This window comes from Pocillopora verrucosa, chromosome 8 (genome assembly GCF_036669915.1).
Source record: "Pocillopora verrucosa isolate sample1 chromosome 8, ASM3666991v2, whole genome shotgun sequence".
NCBI classification, from domain to species: domain Eukaryota; kingdom Metazoa; phylum Cnidaria; class Anthozoa; order Scleractinia; family Pocilloporidae; genus Pocillopora; species Pocillopora verrucosa.
The window spans coordinates 23,315,041-23,338,357 of NC_089319.1; the positions used below are offsets into that span (position 1 = coordinate 23,315,041).

The 23,317-nt window shown below is 38.2% G+C and overlaps 2 protein-coding genes across 3 annotated transcripts; both read left to right on the forward strand.

Annotated features, from left to right (window-relative positions):
* Position 1: 1 nt before the first annotated feature.
* On the forward strand, positions 2-13,108 carry LOC131792519 (mutS protein homolog 4). Its single transcript, XM_066171230.1, is given in 33 exon segments — positions 2-708; positions 1,394-1,538; positions 1,877-2,037; positions 2,585-2,670; positions 2,806-2,868; positions 3,267-3,285; positions 3,288-3,383; positions 3,552-3,565; positions 3,567-3,619; positions 3,919-3,943; positions 4,079-4,175; positions 4,400-4,524; positions 5,024-5,060; positions 5,209-5,379; positions 5,838-6,028; positions 6,182-6,301; positions 6,721-6,733; positions 6,812-6,865; positions 7,177-7,361; positions 7,715-7,727; positions 7,820-7,865; positions 8,189-8,313; positions 8,394-8,488; positions 8,706-8,753; positions 8,841-9,008; positions 9,318-9,344; positions 9,442-9,487; positions 9,828-9,892; positions 10,115-10,185; positions 10,510-10,528; positions 10,710-10,794; positions 11,243-11,331; positions 12,055-13,108. Coding segments are annotated over 33 exon segments (2,754 nt in total). The 5' UTR covers positions 2-680; the 3' UTR covers positions 12,229-13,108.
* Positions 13,109-13,719: 611 nt separating this feature from the next.
* LOC131792529 (putative ammonium transporter 1) lies at positions 13,720-23,251 on the forward strand. Of its 2 annotated transcripts, none has more exons than XM_059109919.2 (10): positions 13,720-13,962; positions 17,086-17,175; positions 17,646-17,876; positions 18,463-18,569; positions 20,076-20,207; positions 20,537-20,666; positions 21,084-21,184; positions 21,316-21,454; positions 21,765-21,986; positions 22,182-23,249. In XM_059109919.2, the coding sequence occupies exons 1-10, from the start codon at positions 13,863-13,865 to the stop codon at positions 22,472-22,474; spliced, it is 1,545 nt and encodes a 514-aa protein (XP_058965902.1). In that variant the 5' UTR covers positions 13,720-13,862; the 3' UTR covers positions 22,475-23,249. The 2 variants fall into 2 exon arrangements, with proteins under 2 accessions (XP_058965902.1, XP_058965901.1); XM_059109918.2 differs by lacking the exon at positions 13,720-13,962 and adding an exon at positions 16,219-16,332 and having other exon boundaries at positions 22,182-23,251.
* Positions 23,252-23,317: the final 66 nt, after the last annotated feature.

The window sequence follows — 23,317 nt, forward strand, 5'->3', positions numbered from 1 at the left end:
TGGAATTGCTTGCGTTTCGACCACGGTGGCTGAAAGTCTCTCTCACAGAGAAGTGATATATATTTGATGAGTACCACGTATCGCAAGTCTTTGGCCAAAGCCTTTTTCATTTTTGTCCTTCAGGACCTGCTGAACGAGTGTTCTACTGATCCTTACTTCTAACCAAAATGATGGCGGGTCTGGCAACGAGATTGACATGTTTTCTGAAGAACGCAAGAATGCCAACCTTAAATGAAACAGATCGGATAACTTGTAATTAGGTTTTTTGACAAAGTATCTGGCCAACAACCCTAAAATTAAAGATCTTTGCTGTTCATTGTGTTTTTGTTAGATTGACTATTTTTGTTTGTTACGGTTTGCGCGCCTCCTGATCGATCAATTCTCCCGCCAATTTTTGCGCGCGTTTTCCAAGTTGGTAGCCGCTTCAATTTCCCCGCCAATCGCCACTTGTCAGGAATGAAATCTGCTTTCGGGGGGAATTTGGCCGGTTGATTTGTCAGTGAACATTTACAGTTCAGACACTGCACGAATTAGATGTAATTACAAAATATGAAAAGATACCTGCTCCCAAGAGAGGAACAAGTGACCTTATCTGAACATTCTGGCCACTACTGACTACGGCTCTTTTTTCTGGAGTTTTTCAGCAGGATAAGAGTTGTGGGAGGAAACTTATAAGGAAAATGTCATCTGTGAGACAAGCAAAATACGGTAAGTATAAATATGCAAATTAAGTGCCTTCCGTATGTTTTTCTTGATATCATTGTAAACAATTTTTATACATGAAACGTAAAATGCATTAATCAAGCAAACGAACAATTGTAAAGAAAAGAAAAACAATTTTTACGCGTTTATTATCCGGTCTAGAAAAATTTGCCATTTCAACTAAAGATTTCATGTCAGAACATCTTGCGTTTGAAAAACTAATTCTGAAGCCACCGGGAATTTTTTTTCTGGGGCTTTTTGAAGCCCTAGAAAGTTTTGAATCGGTTTCCCAAAATGGCAAATACTTCAAGATGTTAGAGATTTTTTAGATGGTTTTCAAATCGACCATGTTGACGAGAAGATAGGGTCAATTAATTTGATTTAACACTGCTTTCGAAGACTTAGAAGGGAAGCGACCTATTCGTTACCGTTGTAACCCTCAGCTGAAATTATTTGACATCCTGTCATTTAAGACAAAATCTATTTGATAGGGTAGTTTTTACTTTTTCTCAAAATGATGCATATTTTCTTATAGCCTAAATGCTTCTTGCGCAACTTATGGGCGAACCCGAATCCTTCTCCTCTCCGTTGGTCTAAGAATGAGTCTTTAATAGACCACTCAAGTGCTATTGTACTCCTTCTCCTTCTTCGGCGTTTACTAATTTTAGTCCTTTGACTTTCTATTGTGTAGGCTTTGAGCTGGACACATCAACATCTGGAACAGCTGCTGTCCAAGGACCGGCTTCAGTTAGCTCGTTTCTCAGCGGGGGTTCTTTTAGTGACTTCCAACTACCCAGGCCAAGCAGCAGGGGTCTAAAGACAAACATCTACTCCGGGTATCTTTCATAAAATTTTTCCCTCTATACTAGAGACAAACTTTTCCGTTGTCTGATAAGCCCACGTTGACTACTGAATGAAAGTAATCTTTTAATTAGGTTCAACCCAGAACCCTTTCAAACGACCTCACAGAAGAAACAAAGACTGCATCGGTTTAAATTGAGTTAGACCTTTGCAGTTGAACAACAAAATATTGGAAGCAGGTTCACGGAACTCTATGGTTCAACTGAATTTATTTAAAAATTAAAACTTAGAAAGCATCTCGTTAATTTACCGATATTGATGTGGTATGTAATCTGGATGCAAACTATGTGATAAAAGTAATTATCTCAAACAGTTCCAGCAAAACAGAGACCCCAGGTAGTTCATTAACAACACCTGCCCCTGGACCTAGGCTCATGGCCTCGAGCAGTACCTCCCGCAGGACACCCAGCTCACGTCGAACCCCACACATCTCAAGCACAACCCCAGGAATGCCAACTTCTTCTGTTGTGGTTGGTAGGTTGATCAGCGTATGCTTATGTCATCCACTATTGCGACATTTTGAGTAGTAATTACCTTCGACGAGAAACTAACGTCGAGAAATTGCACATAAAGGTCTCCGAGGCAGCATGGTTACGAAGTCAAGTCCTCCGCCTTGCTACCCACCGGATTTACCCGAGTTCAACCCACTGGCTGTGTTCCATGAAAAAAGCCATCTGTCTGCCTTCTGCCAGTTTGGATTCTTAACTAGTTTATATTATTTAGAATACTTCCTTCATTAACATTGACCCACCCCTTGAAAGAGAATGTTAAATTTGCGCCAGACAAGTTCCTATATCATCATCATCATTGTCATTATCGTTGTTTCTTCGTTGATTTAGGTTTTTATTGATCGTCGATTTTAATTTTCAACGGGATCTTCTTCCTCGAACAATTTTCCCTCGCCGGTCAGATCGCCAAATCAAATGCCTCTCAGTGATAAACGAGAGCCATGGAAATTGCAGCTTACATAGACACAATGGCGTATGTAGTTTGCAATTGTGAATTGTTATTTTTCTTAAAGCAATCGTTGAAGGACGTGGCCTTGCAAAAGGAGAAATTGGAATGGCTAGCATCGACCTGAAGAAACCAGAACTGAACTTGTCACAGGTCAGCTATCATCATACCGTATGTTAGCCCTATGTAGGCTCACACAGAATTAAATAATTTTGTTATGTCCTGTTTTTTTCCTGATAATTGCACGAAAGATGATATTTCTAACAATAACTAGTGTTATTTGTCAAGTTCTCAGATAACCAGACTTACGTCAAGGTTTTAACAAAGCTACAGATTTTGGAGCCTTTGGAGGTAAGTTGGTAACCGATGTGTATCATGTTATGAACAATACGTAACAACAAATTTGTTACAAATGTGGTCGGGTCCCTAATTGCGTTCCAAATGATCTGTCAGTTAAGAACTGAAAATCGACAACAAGTTTAGAATACGCAAAGTTTTTATTTCGTTTCCTCACACGACTGTGTGTTAATAAAAAAAACACAACAGATAGATGCGAAGACGCCTGGTTGGAATGCTTTTTCCAATCACCTTTCTTTCATGCATGATATAGATGTAGTGGTCAGCGAGAAATTAATTACTGATGAAACAGTCCGTGTTTCATATTAAACTCTCCAATTTTTTTTAGTTTTTTTTTCTTGTTTTGTCTTTGTTCTTTTGTTCGGTTATGCTTCGTTTTCCTTCTTTACCAGATTATCATGCCTAATACAGCGTGGAAAACCCTTCTCCGCTATTCAAGTTTCTAAGTGACCAGATACCTTACGCAAACTTATCATCTGTCCAGCGGAAATACTTCAACGAGGCGAAAGGTAACACATTTTACATTTTGGGGCAGTAAAAAGCAAGTTTAAAGAAATCTAGCCAAAAATAACGAAAACATCTTTCATTGCTGTCAATAATCCTTCAATCCCTTTATAGAGAGGATGAGGTCTCTTGCTCCTTGTCATTTCTTGAGCAGTCATTCGGTTTTGTTTCAGGCTTAGATTACGTGAAAACAACTCTGCGTTCCAGAGTTAAACACTGTTGAAATGGAGGTAGCTTCAAAGTAAGTTGAAATGACAACAGATTTATACAGTAGATGGTCGTCAGTGTGACATTCGATGAAATTCGTGTCACTTGTAGAAAACAATCAAATTACGGGTTATTTACTGTTTATTGGTAATTTTTTCACGTCAAATCGGCAGTGAGGAATACGCAAACAATTCGTTTACAGATTCTATTTTCCGCACGCGGAAGGTCTTCGAGAAGCCAAGCACGCAAGTTGGTGTTTAAAGTAAAGTTCTGATTCGGAAGTTTGTCTTCACATTCAGATTAATAAGTCTATTATTTTGTTTTCTTTCATAGGTACTATTGCCTTGCGACGGCTGCCGTAAGTTTATAAATGATTGTTACTATTTAGTAGGAAAACTATATCTAAGTTTCTCCGAGGCGAGTTTTGCATTTTGGCTTTATGTCTTTTCTTTACAAATCTTGGAGGGAAATAACCTTTACTTTGAACTGACAGGCTTTGCTCAAGTACGTGGAATTTATTCAGAACATTGTTTATGCTCCTGGATCTATTAAAGTAGTGTTCAAAGGGATCAGTGAGGAAGACAGCGATTGTAGGTAAGAGCATATGCTTCCTACGCATGCTTGAATAGAGTTGTTTGAGTGACAAGCTGTAAAACGAAATTGAGACCAAGCACTCTCTTGAAAATTGTGATTTTCACTTCATCCCTCCCTCTCTTGTTCACTAGCTTCTATTGGACTGGAGCCTTGCAACAATTTCGAGCTCACTGTCATCTGATTCGGCCTTTCAAAGATATTACCTCCATATTAACCTAAGCGTTGCGTAATTTTTCCGAATTCCTCAACTATAAAGAACTTATACCAATTCAGAATGCCAGGGATCCTGAGAGTGGTCCACTGTCTTTGTGGAATTCTGGAACCACACGAAGACCGCTGGAGGAGGTACAAGGAGACGTATTCCTTTTTTGTAAAAACAGTGCTAATTTCTAAACTTATTGGAGATTGTGTTGCCTCTATGGAGTGGTTGACGTGTCCGCCGTCTCACTTTCTCCCTATGCTTTGTTATCTTGCAGCCCGCCTTTTAAGATCAAATATTCTTCAACCCCTTGTGGTGTGAGTAACAACAATTTATTCCTCTTTAAATGCACTTTCAAGAGCTTATTCTCAGGTAGATTTTTACGTTTTCATATGAAGAATGTGAAACATGAGTGGGGAACTATTGGCAGCTTTGTGTCGCTCCTTCTAATGTATGATAAGACATTCTTTGGTTCTGGTGATAATCATAGTCATACTTTTGCACTCAAAGAGTTTAGAAGACTGCACAGTAAGTCAAATATTATATTCAGTGAAGTAGATTGTTACACAAAACGGCATGCGCCCAAACACTTAGTTAGAAGATTATGCTTATCAGAGAACTCGCCTGTGTTTCGTTTTTAAACAGATGCAGAGACACAATGTACGTTTAGATTGCATAGGAGGTAAGTGTGGGGGCCGTTGGTGTATCAACTGGGAGCGACTTTCAATCCTGAGTGAAACAAATCAGCTGATAATTCAAAGTTCACGGTTTTTGTTAAGTGAGTACACACGTGTTATGCTAGGAAACAACTTTCTCTCTTTTCCCGACAGAGTTAACAAACAAAGAGGTTAGTATCTTTTGGTTTGGAATCGCTGTCTTTACTGCGAGTCATTTTTCATACCTTTCATTGGTTTTGCGGCCTATACATGTGTCTTTCAACCTCCTCATCTTTTTGCACCTCTACTTACTCACTCAGGAGCTCTTCTACGGATTACAGTCTGGTGAGTTTAGGATCGAGTGTAACACACAGCTGACTTAGTAAGTTTAATGACCGACCGATCGACTGAGTGACAAATTGATTAACTGTCTGACGGACTTGCTACTGCGCTGTCTACACTCATGTCGTTGGTAGCCGTGTAGTGTTTTAGTGCTCTTACATCGTAGCCTATTCTTTCCTTGGGAAAGAAAAACAAAATGACTAACTCATACATACCTGAGGCAGTTTTCCCAAGTTTATGCGCGCACGTGCGATTTTTTGACGCGCACGACTTTTTTTATTCGCAATTGCATGCGATCTTTGGCCCGTTTTATTCGCGTTTTTCGGTTAACGTATGCGCGAGCGGTGCTGTATGCAGGATACCTGTGTGTTCACCCGATAAGCTTGCCTATTAATCATTTCGATTTTTTCTTCAAAAGATGGCAAACTGAACTATTTGCCTTCCTTTTTTTCATTCGACAGTGATAGGCCGGTTCTTAGATATTGACCACCTAACCTCTATGTGTGTTCAGCTTCCCAAGCAAGAAACAGTGAAAACAGCTGAATCCAAAATCACAACAGTTATATACCTGAAGCACACCCTGGAGCTTGTCGAGCCTTTAAGAACGGCTCTACAGGATACCGAGGCGGACCTTTTCAAAGCTTATTATGAGGTACAGTTTTAGAGACATGACTAACATGCTGGTCAAAGTCGTCGAGCTAAAAAACGTCAGCTAAGCTTAGGACGTTTGCTCAGACAATTGCCTTTTAAAAAGAGTGAATTTGAAATATTCTTTCATCGGCTAGTTTTGTTTTGTGTCACACAGTCACTCAATGATAGCAGATTTGCAACCATCATGGAGAAGATTCAGACTGTCATACATGATGACACTCGGTATCAGAAAGGAACTCTCAACATGAGGACTCAGAAATGCTTTGCTGTTAAGGTACAAGCATGGACTAATGCACCTCAACAGGGGCTCAAGCTAAGATACTGATTTTGAAATCAGGAAATGCTTTAAAAGTTATTTTCAGATCACTTCAGTTTTCTGTGAGCGATCTTAAGATTTTAGCGCGATAAGGCCAGAATGGAGGGTTTCGTCTCCCACATTGATCTTCTCTGGGTACGAATTCAATCACAATTCTAATCTTCCTTATTTTAATGGAATAATGGAATCGTTTCCTACAATAGGCATTCCCACGATGATTTTATAAGGATCTTTATTTAATCAAAGCATTTGTAGGAATTGTTATTAATTACACATGGAGTAGGTTCGAGCTAACTGTTTTGTGCATTGCAATACTAACTTTTATCTTTACTGCCTTTTTCCAATAAAAAAAAATCAATTTGAAACATGGATGAAAGCCTCATATAAACGGTAAGAATATCTTCCATCTTAGCTTATCCTATTTTAATTAGTACAGGAGATATTGACCATGGTATGACATCCTTGCAGGCCTGTTGGACGTTGCCAGGAGAACGTACACTGAGATTGTCGATGACATAACTGGTGAGTTAATTAGTTCTGTACCCCTTATAACGTGCGGATAATGATTCAATACGTATAGCATGATCAATAAAATGTTTAATAATGAGATAAATTATAATATACGATGTCTTTTTATCCTTTTGCATCTGCCAGTGAGTTGAATACAAAGTATGTATCAGATCGTTTTACGAACTTTGGAATCTTGTCGGGTTAGGACCTCGTTTTGAGACCTGTGTGCTCTTGCTACATGTACACGTTATGTTCACTCCTTTGGTAACCGCTGGGACATATATATCTATGTCATCTATAGCATAAGTTGGTCTTGATTTCAGAGATGATCAAGCAATTGGGGGAAAGGCACAACTTACCCCTAAAAACTGGTTTCAACGGCACCAAGGGGTTTTTTGTGCAAATGACGCTTAACCGAGATGAACATATTGACTTAAAAACACTGCCCAACGAGTTCCTAAAAGCAACGAAGGTCAGAAGTGCTGTCTGTTTTACCACGGTAGATCTGGTTAGTATAAGTAATAGATATCTCGATACCAAAAGAAGACTTATTTGAAGACGTGTTGTAGAAGATAAGCCACCTTTTACGTTTAGTGCTGAATTGTATTTTTTTCCTCTGCTCTTTTCTTTTTTGTCTCTTTGATACTTTAGCTACTTTCTCTTTCGTCGAAATCGAACTCGTTTTTTGCTAGTTAAGAAGAATATTATTTATAAGTGATAAACGTAAAACTAGGTGATTTTGCAATATCTAATCATGAACTAAAAGAATCTCAGTTAATGACAATATCTAGCCATACTGATTTATTGCAGCTACTGATTTTTATTTCTTTTCACCCTCACTGCTCCTTTTAATGGCTTTAGATAAAGCTTAATGGTGAGTTGTCTAGTCATTTCATAAATAACTTGAGCGTTTATCTCTTGGTGCCAACAACAATATTTAAAGAGTGTCTCAATTTCTTACCATAGACAGGATAAAGGAGTCTTTGAATGAAATATATCTCATGACAAATGTGTAAGTCTTGCAATTTATTTTTGTATGGACTTAAAGTGCAGCCTCGACATTCGCTAATTTTGTGTCCGCTAGGGAAACTAATTTATTAAGATTGATAAGTCGCCATTGAATGCTGCAAAGAGGTACAGAACTGATGCAAAACAAATTTTCCTATATGTCAGTCTGCGTCAAGTTTCTTTAGGCGTGGCTCCCACCAGCTGCGTTGCAATCGAAATGATAATGATAGGTGGCCTTCAGTCATGTCTGTGCGACGAACCAAAAATCTTGACGGACATAATTTTGAGAGCAATATCTATCTTTTTTTATCTTTTTAACATTTATAGGGTAGTATCTGAACTTCTGAGTGAAATAAGGGAACACATGGGTTGCCTTTATAAACTTGCTGAGCTTGTCAGTGTGATGGACATGTTGGTTTCATTTGCTCACCTATGTACTTTGTCTGACTATGGTAGGTTTGTTCTTAATGGCTCGTCTCTAGATGCGTTGTCAGTTTTATAATTAAGAGGCACATTCTTGTTTCTTTTTAAGTTCGACCAGAATTCACGGATACTTTGGCGATTAAGAATGGACGTCATCCTATTTTAGATAAAATACTTCCCGAACCACCAACAGCAAATAACACGGTCAGTGTAATAGGATAAACTGACATGTTCCTTTCAAATTTTACGAGGAACCTTTTCAGGGCGTTGGATTCATGATTAGCTTCTTTAATTCGTTCACTGTAGAGCTAGCAGGCGTTTTGGCAATTTGGTTCCTAATGAAAACAGAAGAAAATAGATTAATGGGTAGAAGTAAAACTGGGTTGCCCCAAGCTAATTATTAATTATGTTTTCTTTTCAGTATGCTACTGAGGGGTCAAATTTTCTAGTCATAACAGGACCTAACATGGTATGCTAGTGCCTGGTAGAACAAATTAAACTGTCCCTTAAACACTTTTAAAAACAAATACCAATGCGCGATGTTTTTTAACTGTAGAGTGGTAAATCTACATACCTGAAACAGATAGCCATGCTCCAAATAATGGCCCAGGTTGGATGCTACGTACCTGCGGAATACGCTTCATTCAGAGCCGCTGATCAAATACTTTCAAGGATAGGAAGCGATGATGACATTGAAACCAATTCCTCCACCTTCACCCTTGAAGTGAGTTTCATTTACTTCGAAAGTGGTTTCCATAAAGCTTATGGCTTCCGACGGTTCCATTTAAGGGAAAAGTATTTTTCACAATCCCTGCAATTTTCATTTCCACTGTTGAAAAGCCTACAATAAAATTTACCCTCCTATGGCGATTTCAGATTCCATATATTTAACTAGTCGTTCAAAAATTCGTACTCACCTAAATGTAATTTTTGCCATGATACCTACTGACGGTACATGAGCAGGCCAAAAACAAGAATAACTACGATATATCGTAAGCTCAAAAGACTAAAGGCATCCTGTTTTATTTCGTAGATGCGAGAAATCCACTACATCATTCAGGTGCGTTTCCATTTCTTTTAAATGGAGTGTACATCTTCGTTTCCACATTTCAGTCTTTAGTTTGCACGTTTACAAGGAATTTAAATTGTTTTTCTAGAATGCCAGTGACATGTCACTTATCATAATTGACGAGCTTGGAAGAGGTACATTACTCAGATTCACAGTGACGTACTAAATCGTTAGGACGTTGTTGAGGGAGAAAAGCTGAGAATGCCATAAGGAGCATCCTGTGGCTCTCTTCATTCGCTGCGATATTGCTCTGTGTCTTTTACACAACCACTACTTCAACTACTTTGGCGTCTAACTTCGTGTGTCTTGTATCGGTTAGTGTCATCAAAAAATGTAAAGATAAAAGGAGAACAGTAATGGTGAAAATAACAATAACAACAATGAGAAGATTGACTTAAAAAAGAAGTTAGAAATGAAGAGAAGGTAATTTTGACATTAGCCGCCACTATATCTCAACTGCTATCTTTTTTCCAGGAACTAGTAGCGAGGAAGGAGTTGGAATTTGTTTCTCCATTGCTGAAACTCTACTGAAAAGAAAGGTAACAATCAACCTGAAGGTTAATATGAAAAAATATAATCAGCATTTATTAGCGTTTAAATATTCCAACTGCTTTCCAAAAGCTCGCATTTATCTCACTAGATAAAAGATAAAAAAACGAATAGGTGAATGCAAATGTAAAATGTTTGTAGATTTTGGTAGAGGCATTTAAAATGTCGGAAGCACTGTAGATGTAGTAATAGGTTTCTCTCTTATTTTATAGACATTTACATTCTTTGCAACCCACTTCCTTGAATTGACAACAATGGATAGCTTATACCCTAACGTAGAAAAGTAAGTGGAAAATGTGCCACCGTCGCAGCATCTCGGTAACGAATATTCTTAATACGAGTATCTTACTTATTGATTGATCGGTAGGTTTGATGAACTGATTGACTCATCGATTGATGAAGATTAAAGTGCTATTGTGTACTAGGCTATCCTGCGAAAATATCCAATTGATGTTATCACTGTTACTCTTATCATCGATGTCATCATTATCATTATTACTACTACATATAGATGTTTACATTTGCAGCCAAAGGAATTACTGTTATTTCAATGGAAACATACACACTGCTTAGAGGTACATCTGACATTAGTTTTCTCTCTTTACAGTTTGCATTTGAAGATCCAGGTAATTATTTTGAAACATTACCACAATAGGTTAGTCAGATTTAGACTGGTAGCTCGTTACTTCCCAAAAAATTAATTTCCTGGGAACACGATCGTTTTGCTAATCCTCCACGCAGGTTATTGGTAAGCATTTATTAGTTGATGAATTTGTTCTAACTAGAATATTTGAAATATGTTTTCAGAAAATGTTTAGTGCAGAAGCTGCAAGTGAGAAAATAACATACACTCACGTGGTATCAAAAGGAAAAACAGAAGAAAAACACTATGGTGAGTATTCAACACAAAAAATGATAATCTTGAATTATATACAGTAATTACGAGGAATGTGATTAGTACCGGGCTTCATAATACTTGTAATTGTGCTCGCCTATAGATGCTGCACGCATGCTCAGTCTTGCCTCCTGGTGGTATTCCTAGAAATAAAACCTTAGTAATTCGCCTAAAAATTGAAATATTCTCTACTCACGCCCACCCATACTGGACTAGATTTTTTCACCTCTGCATATATTCGCCCTTTACTTCCTGTTGAAATGTTGAATTCAATAGGGACTGTTTCTCAAAGCTTTAACACCTTACACTAAAACTGGCATTATCTTCCCGGAAATACTGTCGCGCGTGACTAGAAGGCTTCCTCTTGTCTGTAACGAGTTGCGATTTTTTGGATGAAAATAAAGTTGCTCGAGTTATTAAACTGGAAGCGTTTCATCCATGACAGGTGTTCAACTTGCTGAGTTCTCGACGTTGCCTCAGTCAATCGTCAGGGAAGCTCGAGAAATTTCAACCGAGTTGACAAGACAGAAAGAGGTAGATATGAAGTCGCAGTTCGTATTTCAGTCGCCGCACTTTATTTCAATTTACCAAAGTTTTCGTAAGAACGAAACAGGAGGATTCTCACTTGCCCAATCTCAAATCATGAGTGAAGAATTAACCTTACTTCATCTTTCACGAGTTTCTGCTGCTTACCCTCCAGTTTATGTTCTCCTTCTTCCAAACTTAATGAACCCTTGGCTTAGAGCTCTTATTCCGTTTGACGTATGGAGATTATTCTCGTGATGACTACCACCTTGTGAGTTGGGAGAATTACATTTGTTTATTCTTCATGGTGGTTTGGGTTAATTGATATCAATTCTTAGCTTTTTTGAGGAACCTGCTTGTGTCCTATTTTAACCAGCCATTGCAATTTACAAGACTTGACATTGGACCTTTGCATTCTCAGGCAGTGTGTTTAGATTTTTAAATCAAAAAGCTCTTTAAAAGAAAACTCTTAAAAAGAGTTTCGTTTCGAAATTCTGAGACAATTTTGGCGTGAGAGTGAATTTTCTTTGGACAAAAACAACCTCAACGTCACAGTTTGCTCGAACATAAATAAATAAAAGAAGTACGAAAAATCAAATTACGACGGCAGATAGTTTAAGATAGCAAAGATTCAACTGCGAAAGATTGCAAATCTGGGAATTGCGCAACTTGAAAATTCAGGCTTAATTGTTGAAGATTTATGACTCAGCTCCTTTATCTATGTCATTTCAGACGAGTCAGTTGTTGTCATCAGAGAGTCGCCAACAAATGGCAGTGTTCCGATTGGCAACTAAGCTTTTCCAAGCTGGACGCAACTCTCGCCTGGACAAAGCTGGACTGCAGGCTTACCTTTTGGGTCTTAAAAACCAGTTTGAGAGGGACTTTGTTCTTGAGGTCGAGGAATAGAAAGGCGAAGGCATTTTAATTTTTAATCAGTCTTCCGCGAAAAGAGAATTTTTTTGAGGAGCCTCAACCGCTTTGCCCTGATGATATTAATTTTGATTTACCTCTATTGGGGTCTTAGCCGATATTTACTGAAGGGAAAAAAACGATTTATACCAAAAAGCCACCAGAGTTGTGGTACTGGGAGAAAATGCTTGTGGTCCGAACTTGTGGCTATCAATGCGCCAAGATTAATAAGGAAGCTGCTTTCTAGCTATCTTAACTACTTACCGTCACTTGTTTAACATTTATTACAAAATTTCACACCCATTGCGAACTGATTTCTTAAGACTGTATTCTTCAAGATGCAGGTAGCTGAATTTCAACTAAAGTCATTAATTCTGAATTAATAAATGGCACTTACCGAAGACAGAATACGCCTTTGTCGGGTGACTATATTTAGTAAACAAGCTGCCCTAATACATATCACAGAGAGTCTGCAGGTTGCCATTGATACCTGTTTCATACAATAAAACAGTCCGTTGTTGTAAAAATAAACTCGGGTCTGAAGATGTGGGGGACTATGATTTCTGCTTTCGTTGAGTGTTTAGCAACCTGAATTGTTTGACAAACACGAACATTTAGAGCACATTTTTACATTCAAACAAAACAGCAGTTAAAAATGGTTGAAAAGTCAGGCTTCCTAAAAGTGATTCAGATGTGCAATCAATAAAGCTCTAGGCCATGTTGTTCAAAGCTAGGTTAAGTTAACCCGGGGTTAGTGTGAAATCTGACCTCAGATCTGAAAGCTGTACAGGCATATTCTGTGTGTTTATTTTTGCCTACAATTTGATGCCTGGATGTTCTAAAAAGAATTGAAGAAATTATCTAAAATAGGCCTTTGAAGAAGGGAATAAAGAAATCCAGACTAAAACTTAACCCCGGGTTAGCGCTAATCGGCCTTCGAATAACTGGACATTAAGTGGAAGAGATCTACAGAAACTGACGCTAAATATACATTCCAACCTTAAAAACCGCTGCGGATGAGACACGTAACAAGATTAAATTCGAACTAACAGATAAGAAACTGTTTGTTTCCTACTTGTGCCAGCAGCCGGAAGATCTCCTCTTTAGGGGTTAAAGTCCGTATGCAAATTTTTGCTTATCTCGCGTGGCCTTTGATTAATGCATGCGCCAATGCCACGCTAGACAACACGCTAACTTTCTTACTATTTCTATTGAAACTTGTCCCTCATTCGGTCATCGAGTTGCTTTTCGTTAGTGTTAGATAAAAACGTTCGGCTCTTAAAACTCCATTAGTTCGAAGGTAGACCCACATTAAACTTAGCCAGATTAATGCTCGATAAAAAGTCATATTTACTTCGGCCAACGTGAAATATTTACATTTCAGTCTATCACGTGAAGGCCTCTTTGCCCACGTCTGTCACACAACCAGCCACAAATCACGTGGCGATATGGGATGAATGAAAACATTGCGACCTTTCGAAACGCCGTAAAAAATTAGCATTTTCACAAAGTGAATAGGACCTATAAAGTCCGTTGTTGTTTGGCGAGTGTTTCATCAGCCATTAAGGCCAAAAACACTTAAGTTCTTTACTATCATTTTCTGAGGAAGTAAAACAGAAGTAACAGTCGAAATGGCCGACGCACAGTTTGAAAAACTTGAAGCCGGTTTTAAAGGATTAAGCGGGAACCTCGACCAAATGTTTTTGGTGATCATGGGATGCTGTATATTTTGTAAGTATAACTTCCCTTTTCACAAATATGGTCCTGGTGATATCCCTCCTACTGTTATTTGTGGCAGACCTTTAACTCTTTCTCTTGGGCGTTATGATTAATTTTATTATATTTCGCTATGCGTGCAGACAATCTCGATTAACCCAAAATTCAACATGAATTATAAAATATTCAAATAGTTCGCGCGCTCTGATTGGCCATAAAACCATTTTACATGAGCGTATGTAAACACGGTTTTCGTTCCTCTTTCATTAGTTATTTAATAAAAGAAATGTAAAAACCATTTCTTCATTTTTTAACAGTGGTGATTGGTTATTCTTGTGAGACCTTCTGGTTATTAATGTGTCTCCAAGAAACATATCTTCATTTTTTTTTCTTTTTCAATGTACACTTTTCAGTGACGTACACCCACCTATGCAAATAATCTTTCGGTACTTTATTTTGGCAGTTACCAATTTTAAAATTTGCGATGGTTTCACTCCGAATAATCACAAAAAGTTAATTTTTGTCTGTTTTGATGTAAAACTCCAGCTTATTGTAATATTAAGTTAAGGCGCTTAAATTTAGATAGTATGGAAATATGTTACTTGTTTGTACACCCATGTATGGCTACCTTGTGTCTCTTTTTGCCCCCGCAATATCTGATGGTTACCATGTGAACACTGTATTCATTACATTTTATATTGCCATAACCTGGAGTTACGACCTCGTTGACGTTTATTTAATCAATAGCCCAGAATCGCGATCTCCCATTCCGCGCTTCTGTGTCACTGTTTTATAGTAAGATCAGTGTCACCCCTAAAATCTCTGCTCTGATTGGCTGCGAGCTTGAGCAACTCAGCACGAAACAACGAATAGCAACAATTTTGTTTTCCTCAAGCTAAAGCTTAAACTTTCGAACTTTCATTTTAACTTCAAAGACAACCCGCTTAGTGAACAAATAAACAATAGTACTTCTGTTTTTGCTTTGACCTGTTCTGTTTTTTATGAATCAACAACTCATATTTATTTTAAATGTGAATATATGAAAATCATAATGTGAAAATTAAATAATCACGTCTAATTACTTATTTTGTTGGATACGTTTGGTGTAATATGTTTTTCATGATTCGTGAACTTCACGAAATTGAATTTAACTTAGTGCGGCAGTCACGAGGCTTGCTACCAACAACTTAGGATCAAAACATTGACATTTCTACTGTAACACGTCAATTGCATATGGCTCTAGTCCTATTTAGTTCACAGCTAAGGTTTGCCAAGATGTCGTTGAAACAAAACGGTGGCTTCCTTTCCTCATGTACATCGCTGTATCGCACGTGTCACAAATATAAATCAAAACCCGTTTACCCCTCAGAGCACGTAAGCAAGGACGTAATGAAGTACGAGACACTCTAACTTAAGAACTGTACGAACAGTGAAGCTCATATTCAGAGTTGGAATGATAAGGTAATATGTTTCTTTCGGTCTAACCTAAAATCATTTGGGCTTGAGATTATGTTAGTACGACGAAACTGTTTTCGCTTTGAAACAGAGGAAAAGTTGAAAACTGATGTTTATCTCAAGAAACTATATCGTCACTTTGATGAACGCCACGCACAGCTCATTGGACAATGACGACATAGTCCGAGTTCAAAGTCCAATCCATTGGGCAATTGTCCTCTTGAGACCTAAAATCTGAAATATCTACTTCGCACTTTGGAAAATCGACCCGAAGATTATTGGTCATCATATGCGATCATCTCGGAAATGATGGAAATGGACTCACGTACACAACGAGATGAACAAAACTTCTGTTTGCCGAGCGAGAGTAATTGCGAGACTTTTGATGAGAAAGGATTTTTTAAGATTCCATCAAATAAACTCGTTTCCGCAAGAAAGATTTTGCCACAAGAATCATTTGGTCATTGCTTTGACCTGTTCTGTTTTGTTAAGTTTTCTATTTTTTTCGACTGGGTGTTCTTCGTTTTTCATGGACTTTGCTCGTCGTTCATACTATCATAACCAAACAATTCTTCCATAAATATCACGAGACACCTTATTTGCAAAACAAAGAGGAAGAAAAAGAGTTCACGTAGAAAATTACCATTTTATGAAATGAGTCACCAGTGTTTCATCGTGTTCTAAATGCGTCCACTCCCGAGAGACTGCCCGTTTTAATTACCCTTTAAAAAATTACATTCCACATTCAATTCTCTCATTGGACTTCACGGCCTCGACTCTCTCTTTGAAGTCGTTTGCTCGCTGCCACTGAATAAAGCAAAATGAGCTTTGCCAGCGCAACTGAGTTTCTAGAGGTCAAGAAGACTTTAGCCATGTTACAAGGGAACATAGATCAGCAATTTTTGCTTTTAATGGGATGCCTCATCTTTTGTAAGTTCTCGAAAATTGTCTAATAATGGAGGTGTTTACATGGACCTCCACAGTCACTGTGATTTAATACATGTTATTTTATTTCATTCCATATTTGTGATAGGCGTTGTGAAAACAACTTACATTTCTCATTGCAGTTTTTCAGTCCCCTGTTCAAACTCACCAGTTGCAATTCTATCGGGTCAAACATTTTCACAAACTAACGCAGAAACGAGCGCATCTATTCATTTAATAAACTTATCATGCACAATAACATTGGGACATAGAAGAGAATTATCCAAAGTTTTCTTGGTCAATTCTTTGAGTGACTCCTATTTCCTATATGTTTTCTACGGAAACAGCTCTCAAGCATCCAATCCGCGCTTGGTAGAGAAAATACCAAAGACGTTGCTAACAACAAGAAAGGAGTTCGGATAAAACACTCAAGTGTGGGTGTTTTACTTGAAGCTACTTTAACCTCAACACCGTATACAGCTACAAAGAACCTGTACCATTTCTACGACTTTTGCTGACTTGTAATATTTTTCTTTTTTTTATGCGAGCAATGCGCCTAAACGAACTAGCAATGTAATTTTGTTTGGAAATACTTACAGAATTCAGAGCCACAAAGGTCTTTCTTGCCGGTATGCTTTGACAAGTCTAAGAATAACAAAGGAATAATAATAATAAAAGGAATATGTGGTCCTGTATTATGTAGTTACTAATTATGGTATAAAATATTCAGGTTGTTGAATTCATGTCAATATTTTGCAGTTATGCAGGCAGGATTTGCTTTCCTCGAGGCCGGATCAGTGCGATCGAAGAACACGACGAACATCCTAATAAAGAATTTCTTGGATGTGTGTAAGTATGGATTACACAAAGCCTCCCGTGAAAGAATGAAACTAATGATTTATAAGCATTAGTATTTGTGTCCTCTACGTCTAATTAGCAATTGCGAATCATTTGATTGTCTTTGAAACCGTGATGGATTAACTTTCAGTTTTATAGGCAGACAGCCAAGTCCTTAGCTTTCTCTCTATGCAAGGGTAAGTTTCTCTCGATGAAGTCGAGGTTTTCAAGGAGGCCAGGTGACACTAAGTTATAGAGTTTCCTCTTGCCTGTGTCTTACCAGAGACCGAAAATGCAATCGAAAGAAAACAGTCAATTCTGTTGTTGGAAAAAAAGCTGAAAGCACATAGTTTCAATTTATGCCATTTCATGTCCTTGCCAATGCTCGCGAAACTGGGTAGTGTTGTAATTATTTTTCCAGTTGAGGCGTTGTAATTAAAACTCCGACTTGCACCTTCTAACTCTGGTGTTTTCTCACACAGTTATCGGCGCAGTGGCTTACTGGTTGTTCGGGTACGCGTTTGCGTTTGGGGCGGAAAGCAATGGCTTTATTGGACACAAGTATTTCGCGCTGGCAGATTTACCAGCTGACAAATACTCTAATTGGTTTTTCCATTTCGTTTTCGCCGCCACAGCAGCAACGATTGTCAGCGGTGCCATGGCGGAAAGGACGGAGTTTAAGGCGTATCTCGTCTACTCCGTATTTTTGACCGGTAAAGTAAACATTGCTCTATATTGAACTGTTCTGTGGCATTAGTGCATATGAAAATAAACAGATAAAAAAAAACTATATCGGCCATGTAATCTCCACTACACAATTTTCGTCCACAAAAGACAGCAACAAACACTTTTATCCCCTTCATTTATTTTTTTTTTTTTTTTTTTGAAACTGAGAAGTACAAATAGGAAGACCTCAGAAACAAGATAATACAAAGAAGAGGTTTGGAGGCTAGTTAAATACAAACGGCCACATTGTTTTCCTCTTTGACAGCCTGTCGCTTTGTTGCGGGTTCTGTTGGTTGATGGAGCTCACGCCCTGCTTTCAGGGCTTTGTATGCAAAACTATGCACGCAAAAGAGTGCGCAGCGCAATACAAAGGAATCACTTCGTGTAAGGAGCCCCACATTTTCTGCCTTCGCGCATTAGTGCTCTGCCTTTTTTTTTGAAAATTTTTGGTTTCTCTGATGGGTAGAACTATTCCTTCATCAGCACATCATGTATTGGGTATGTGATTCCACCCCTAGCTTTAACAGTGGTATCTAGAGAGACTCAAATCAATACAAAAACTCTCTCTTACAGGTTTTGTGTACCCAGTAGTCACTCACTGGGCTTGGGATGAAAATGGTTGGCTGGCCACTGGTTTGCAGTACACTAAAGACAATATAACAATGTCTGTTACATACCAGGTAAAACGTCATAAATTTTGTGTAATTGTCTTTTAAGTTCAACTATTAACCAAAACATTGGAAAAAACCTCTACCTAAAGAAAAAAAAAATTGGAGTTTCCTTTTTCAAAGAACCAGCTGGTTTTACTGCTCTGAAACTAAAGGGTGTTGAAAATTTCCAAAACTGACAAAACTGGTTCTCGCAAGAGATTACCAGTTTATAGAATCTTGGGTCTGGCTGGTGAACTGGTCTGTCTTGTAAATAAAGCCAGTCAGCGAGGAAACTTTAGAGAAGATTCATTTTGCACGTAAAGAAACCGCAAACTGCAACCTCGGGGAATGACTTATTTCATAGGGTTTGGATAGCACCAGATATGTCACGAATTTAAGAAAATATACGATATTTTTTAAAAACATGTTTCGACAGTCCTTCTGTCATCTTCAGTTCTGATTTATACAAAGTACAAAGTTGAACTTAAAGTGTGTAACAAAATGCTCATTAGAAAAAACAAAAAATAGAACAAATCGAACAATAAAACAATAGAACAGTGTCGCACTCTATTTTAAATTAACGTTTTACACCCTAACATTAGTATGCATATTCTCCATACTGTTCATCACACACTTCTTAAGGTGCTGACAAGGAGAATTTGTTTAACAATCGAGGGATTCTGATCATTTCCTTCATTCTTGTGACCTTTACGTGTGATTCAGGGGAGTCATTGTAAGGAGAAATTAAATGTTAGTCACTCTTAAGGCTCAAACGGTTAAATAGAGTGCGACATTGTTGAGAATTTTGTAAATGTCTGAAAATGTGAGAGGTCCTATCACTGCTCACGTGTGGATAAATGCCGTGAGGTTTCGCCGATATAACAGGCATTACAGCCCGCACACAAAACTTGTAAACCACACACGCATGGAGCCCACAAGGGTTAGGGTCTTTAACACCAAACATATTACCTATTTTAAAAGATGAAAAGACCAACTTGATATCTATGTTATAACAATAACGATCAACAAAGTGGTGAACCCTTTTTTGTGTGACAACAGAAAAAGGGCCAATGTAAGGTAATTTGAAATAAAAGGTCGGAAACCGGGGGAGTGCACTCGTTACAGGTTAGCGTGAGGTACCGACTGACAACCTTTTCAATTAGATGGGCTGGAAAAAGATTTTTTTTAAGGATTTCAGTAAGTTTCTTGGTATCTTCGTGGAAACCCAACCATGAGTTGTTGATCTTGTAGGCTCTATCTACAAGAGTGCGAATGAGACCCAGTTTATAAGAATAAGATACAAAGTTTAAATAATTAGTCAACAGGCCCGTGAAGGTTTTCTCACTGTAAACACTTCTAACAGGAAAATGGGTGTCATTGTTGATTAAAACATTTAGGAATGGTATTTTATGATATATCTCTTTTTCCTTAGTGAACCTAATGTTGGAGTGCCTGGAGTTTATTTTTCCTTGTACACTCTTGTAGTGACTGTTGTTACTGTTAGTGTTTCTGTTACACTTTCGTTTCCTTTTACAGGACTTTGCTGGTAGTGGGGTTGTTCATGTTGTTGGTGGTGCTGTGGCGTTGGTTGGAGCAGGTCTTGTGGGGCCAAGAATAGGAAGATTCGTTCATGGTGTCCCTGTAGTGATTTCAGGCCATACAGTGCCGGTGAAGTAACTTAATTTGTTATTTATAATTAGGAGATTTAATATCTATACGATTGTATTTGCACGAAATGAGGAATTCTTGCTGCTAATATAGTTAAGCTGGTTGCGCTTAAACTGAACTAGAATTAATCTCAAGTCGTTTTATCGCTTATAATTGGTCTTTCGTTACCTTGTGACTGGAGACGTCTTATCCTTAGGGATAGTAGCTAAATGTGTAGGGTGTAAGACCAAGGCTTTAGGACATTATCAGTGCAGTGCAACTGATGCCCCTTTCTTTTTCATCAGGTCTGAGCCATGAGTGAATTAATCGTTTATTCTTACACTATTCAGAAAGCAGCTTTGGGAGGATTCATCCTGTTCTTTGGTTTTCTGGCATTCAATGGTGGCTCTCAGGCAGCCATTGCAAATGAGGGTGATGCAAATGCTGTAGCATTGGCCATTGTCAACACTGTCCTTGGAGGTGAGTCCCCTGTACTTAATCGTTAAAATCATAGCCCATCATTGAGAAAGTTTTGGTGAGTGTCGGAAGTAATCGTAAATAGTTTTCTCAAAGACAAAAAAACATGAAACAAAATACATAAAACAAGAATCGACTCGCGCCATCCACCCAGTCAGTCCGACTCGAAAGCAAAATTAAATCGTGAGGCTGCGATCAATGGTATTCCGTACTTGCTGTCAGCATAAAGCAAACTTCCGCCATAAGCTTTAGACTAAGCGGAAAGGAAGTTTGTAACGTTAGCAAATAACGTACATCTTACGAAGAATGCACACTACCACCCGCATACGTCAACAACAACTGTTGCACGACAAGCGACAAGTCACACTCTGTAACATACAAGAATAGTGAATTGATCTTATTTATTCGATTTTTCTTCAGGAGCTGCAGGTGCGCTAACTGCCATGCTCATCAAACGTCTAGGATTTGCAGACAAGTACTGGAGCTTACTATTTACGATCAATGGTGGACTTACAGGAATGGTAAGTTAAAAATGTTCAGAGTTGCCATAAAAAACGGCTATGGAAGACATTCCTTGTCCTGAAGAAAAAAAAGAACAAGATATTCCTTAAACAGCTTTACACTTGACCTAAATGAGGTTGTTTTTTTTCAGGTTGCCATGTGCGCAGGTTGTAATGTCGTGCATCCCTATGCTGCTGTTGTTATTGGTATCATCGCTGGGATGGCGTACGTGGCTTGGAGTACTGTCATGCTTCGTGTAAAGATTGATGACCCCCTAGATGCTGTCGCTGGTAAGTGACATGGAAGAACCAAACGTAACCTTAAGTGAATGTTAACTGCTCTAAACCGCTTTTAACATAGCCTAATCTTTGAAGGATGGAAGGAAAAGGGAGATGAGTTGCACATTAATTCACCACTGAAAGAATCTCCTTAACATCTCTTATACAGAGTGTAAATGAAGCGGTCATTTCTCCAATGAACACGAATGTGCAACTCCGTCGATTGATAAATACAATCTATTCATATATTTATTTGATATAATTCGGATTTCAGTGCTCATGTTTGAGACGTTGTTTTTGTGCTTTTCCTATCTCTTTTCAGTTCATCTCGGAGGTGGTTTTTGGGGTGTACTGTCTGTTCCCATCTTCAACAAGGAATCTGGAATATTTTACGCCGCAGACGAACATTCATTCCGTTTGTTTGGCTGGAACTTGCTAGGAGTAATTGTCATCTTGGCTTGGTCCTCAGTACTGGCTTTCATCCTTTTTATTATTTTGCGCCTCACAAAACAGCTTCGAGTCAGCGAAGAAATCGAGTTGAAAGGTGAGAAGCTTGAGTGTAAATTTTTAGAATGGGGATTGGGGCCGAGAGGGGATTTGCTAGGTGGTTTATGCTGGCATTATTACTATTCTTACTATCAAAAAGATATTCCTAAGTAAGACTTTAGATTCTTCAAATCGATATTTGATAATAGTAATCGGATGAAAGTCACAAAGCGAAAACATTTCCTTGATGCAGGTCTTGATATTCCGAAACACGGTGAGCCCGCATATCCACTGGATAGCTATGGAGACGGCTGGTCCTCATCTACATCAGCAAAGAGGCAAACCTTGCCGTTTACTCAGAGCCCTACTATTCTGCCGAGCCATGTTTCACTCCGAAATGGCCAACATCCAAATGGCTCAATCCACAACGGCCAAGCTTTCAATCCAGTTCAGAATGACCAGCTCACTGATGTTGAAGAAAACGTCATCCCCAATCCAGCTGTTGATGGCAACAATTCAAGTCCAGTAGTAGATACAGCATTTTAATGACAACTTTGTAAATGAGAAGCAGGTCGTAGAACAATAATCAAGTTTTGAGGTTCATTTTTGGGAAAACTCGAGTTAATAAGTAGGCACAGTTTTAATAATTTTTAATTTGCATTATACTGACTATAAATAAAGTGGATTTTTGATGATCGTTTCGACCAAACCTGAGTTCGCTGCCGAGCACGTTGAGAGTTTCCACCACTGTATTTGATACTTTTCAAGTTTGAAGTATGAAACAAAGACAAAACAAAGATGAAAAGATCACAGATGACACAAGAATCGTTTAGGCAGATCTGAGTACTTAGGAGGCGTTTTCATATTTTAACTTTTCAAGTTGGGGGCAAATAAGTAACCTGACGAAGGTAGATCGAAATATCGCATCGTTATGTTCAAATCTGAGTGAATTGCTTTGCACAAGGAGAATTTTCGCTTTCATGTTAATTTTTTTGGCGACTAAAAAGATTTAGAATACAAAGATCGAAATAAAGCTAGGCTCGGGGAAAGTTTAGTTTCCATATATTTATTCCTTATTTGGAGATTATTTGACACACGTAGATCACCTTCTTTTGGATAAAATCTGAGTTGGTTTCGAGGGAGGGGTGTTTTACGCTCTCTTATGTACATTTTTTTTAAAGTTGGAAGGATTATGTAGGCTTTTAGTTCAGAGCGAAGATTTCCTTTTCAAACAGGACAACTGACTGCAGCACTAGTAAGTATAACGTTAAACTTGTACAAATGTAAAAAGGAGTGAGAAAAGAAATAAACGGTAAAAGCTGTGTAAAAAGTTGGATGGAAATGTTTATTCAATTTATTGAATAATAATTTATTTATTGAATTTATTTA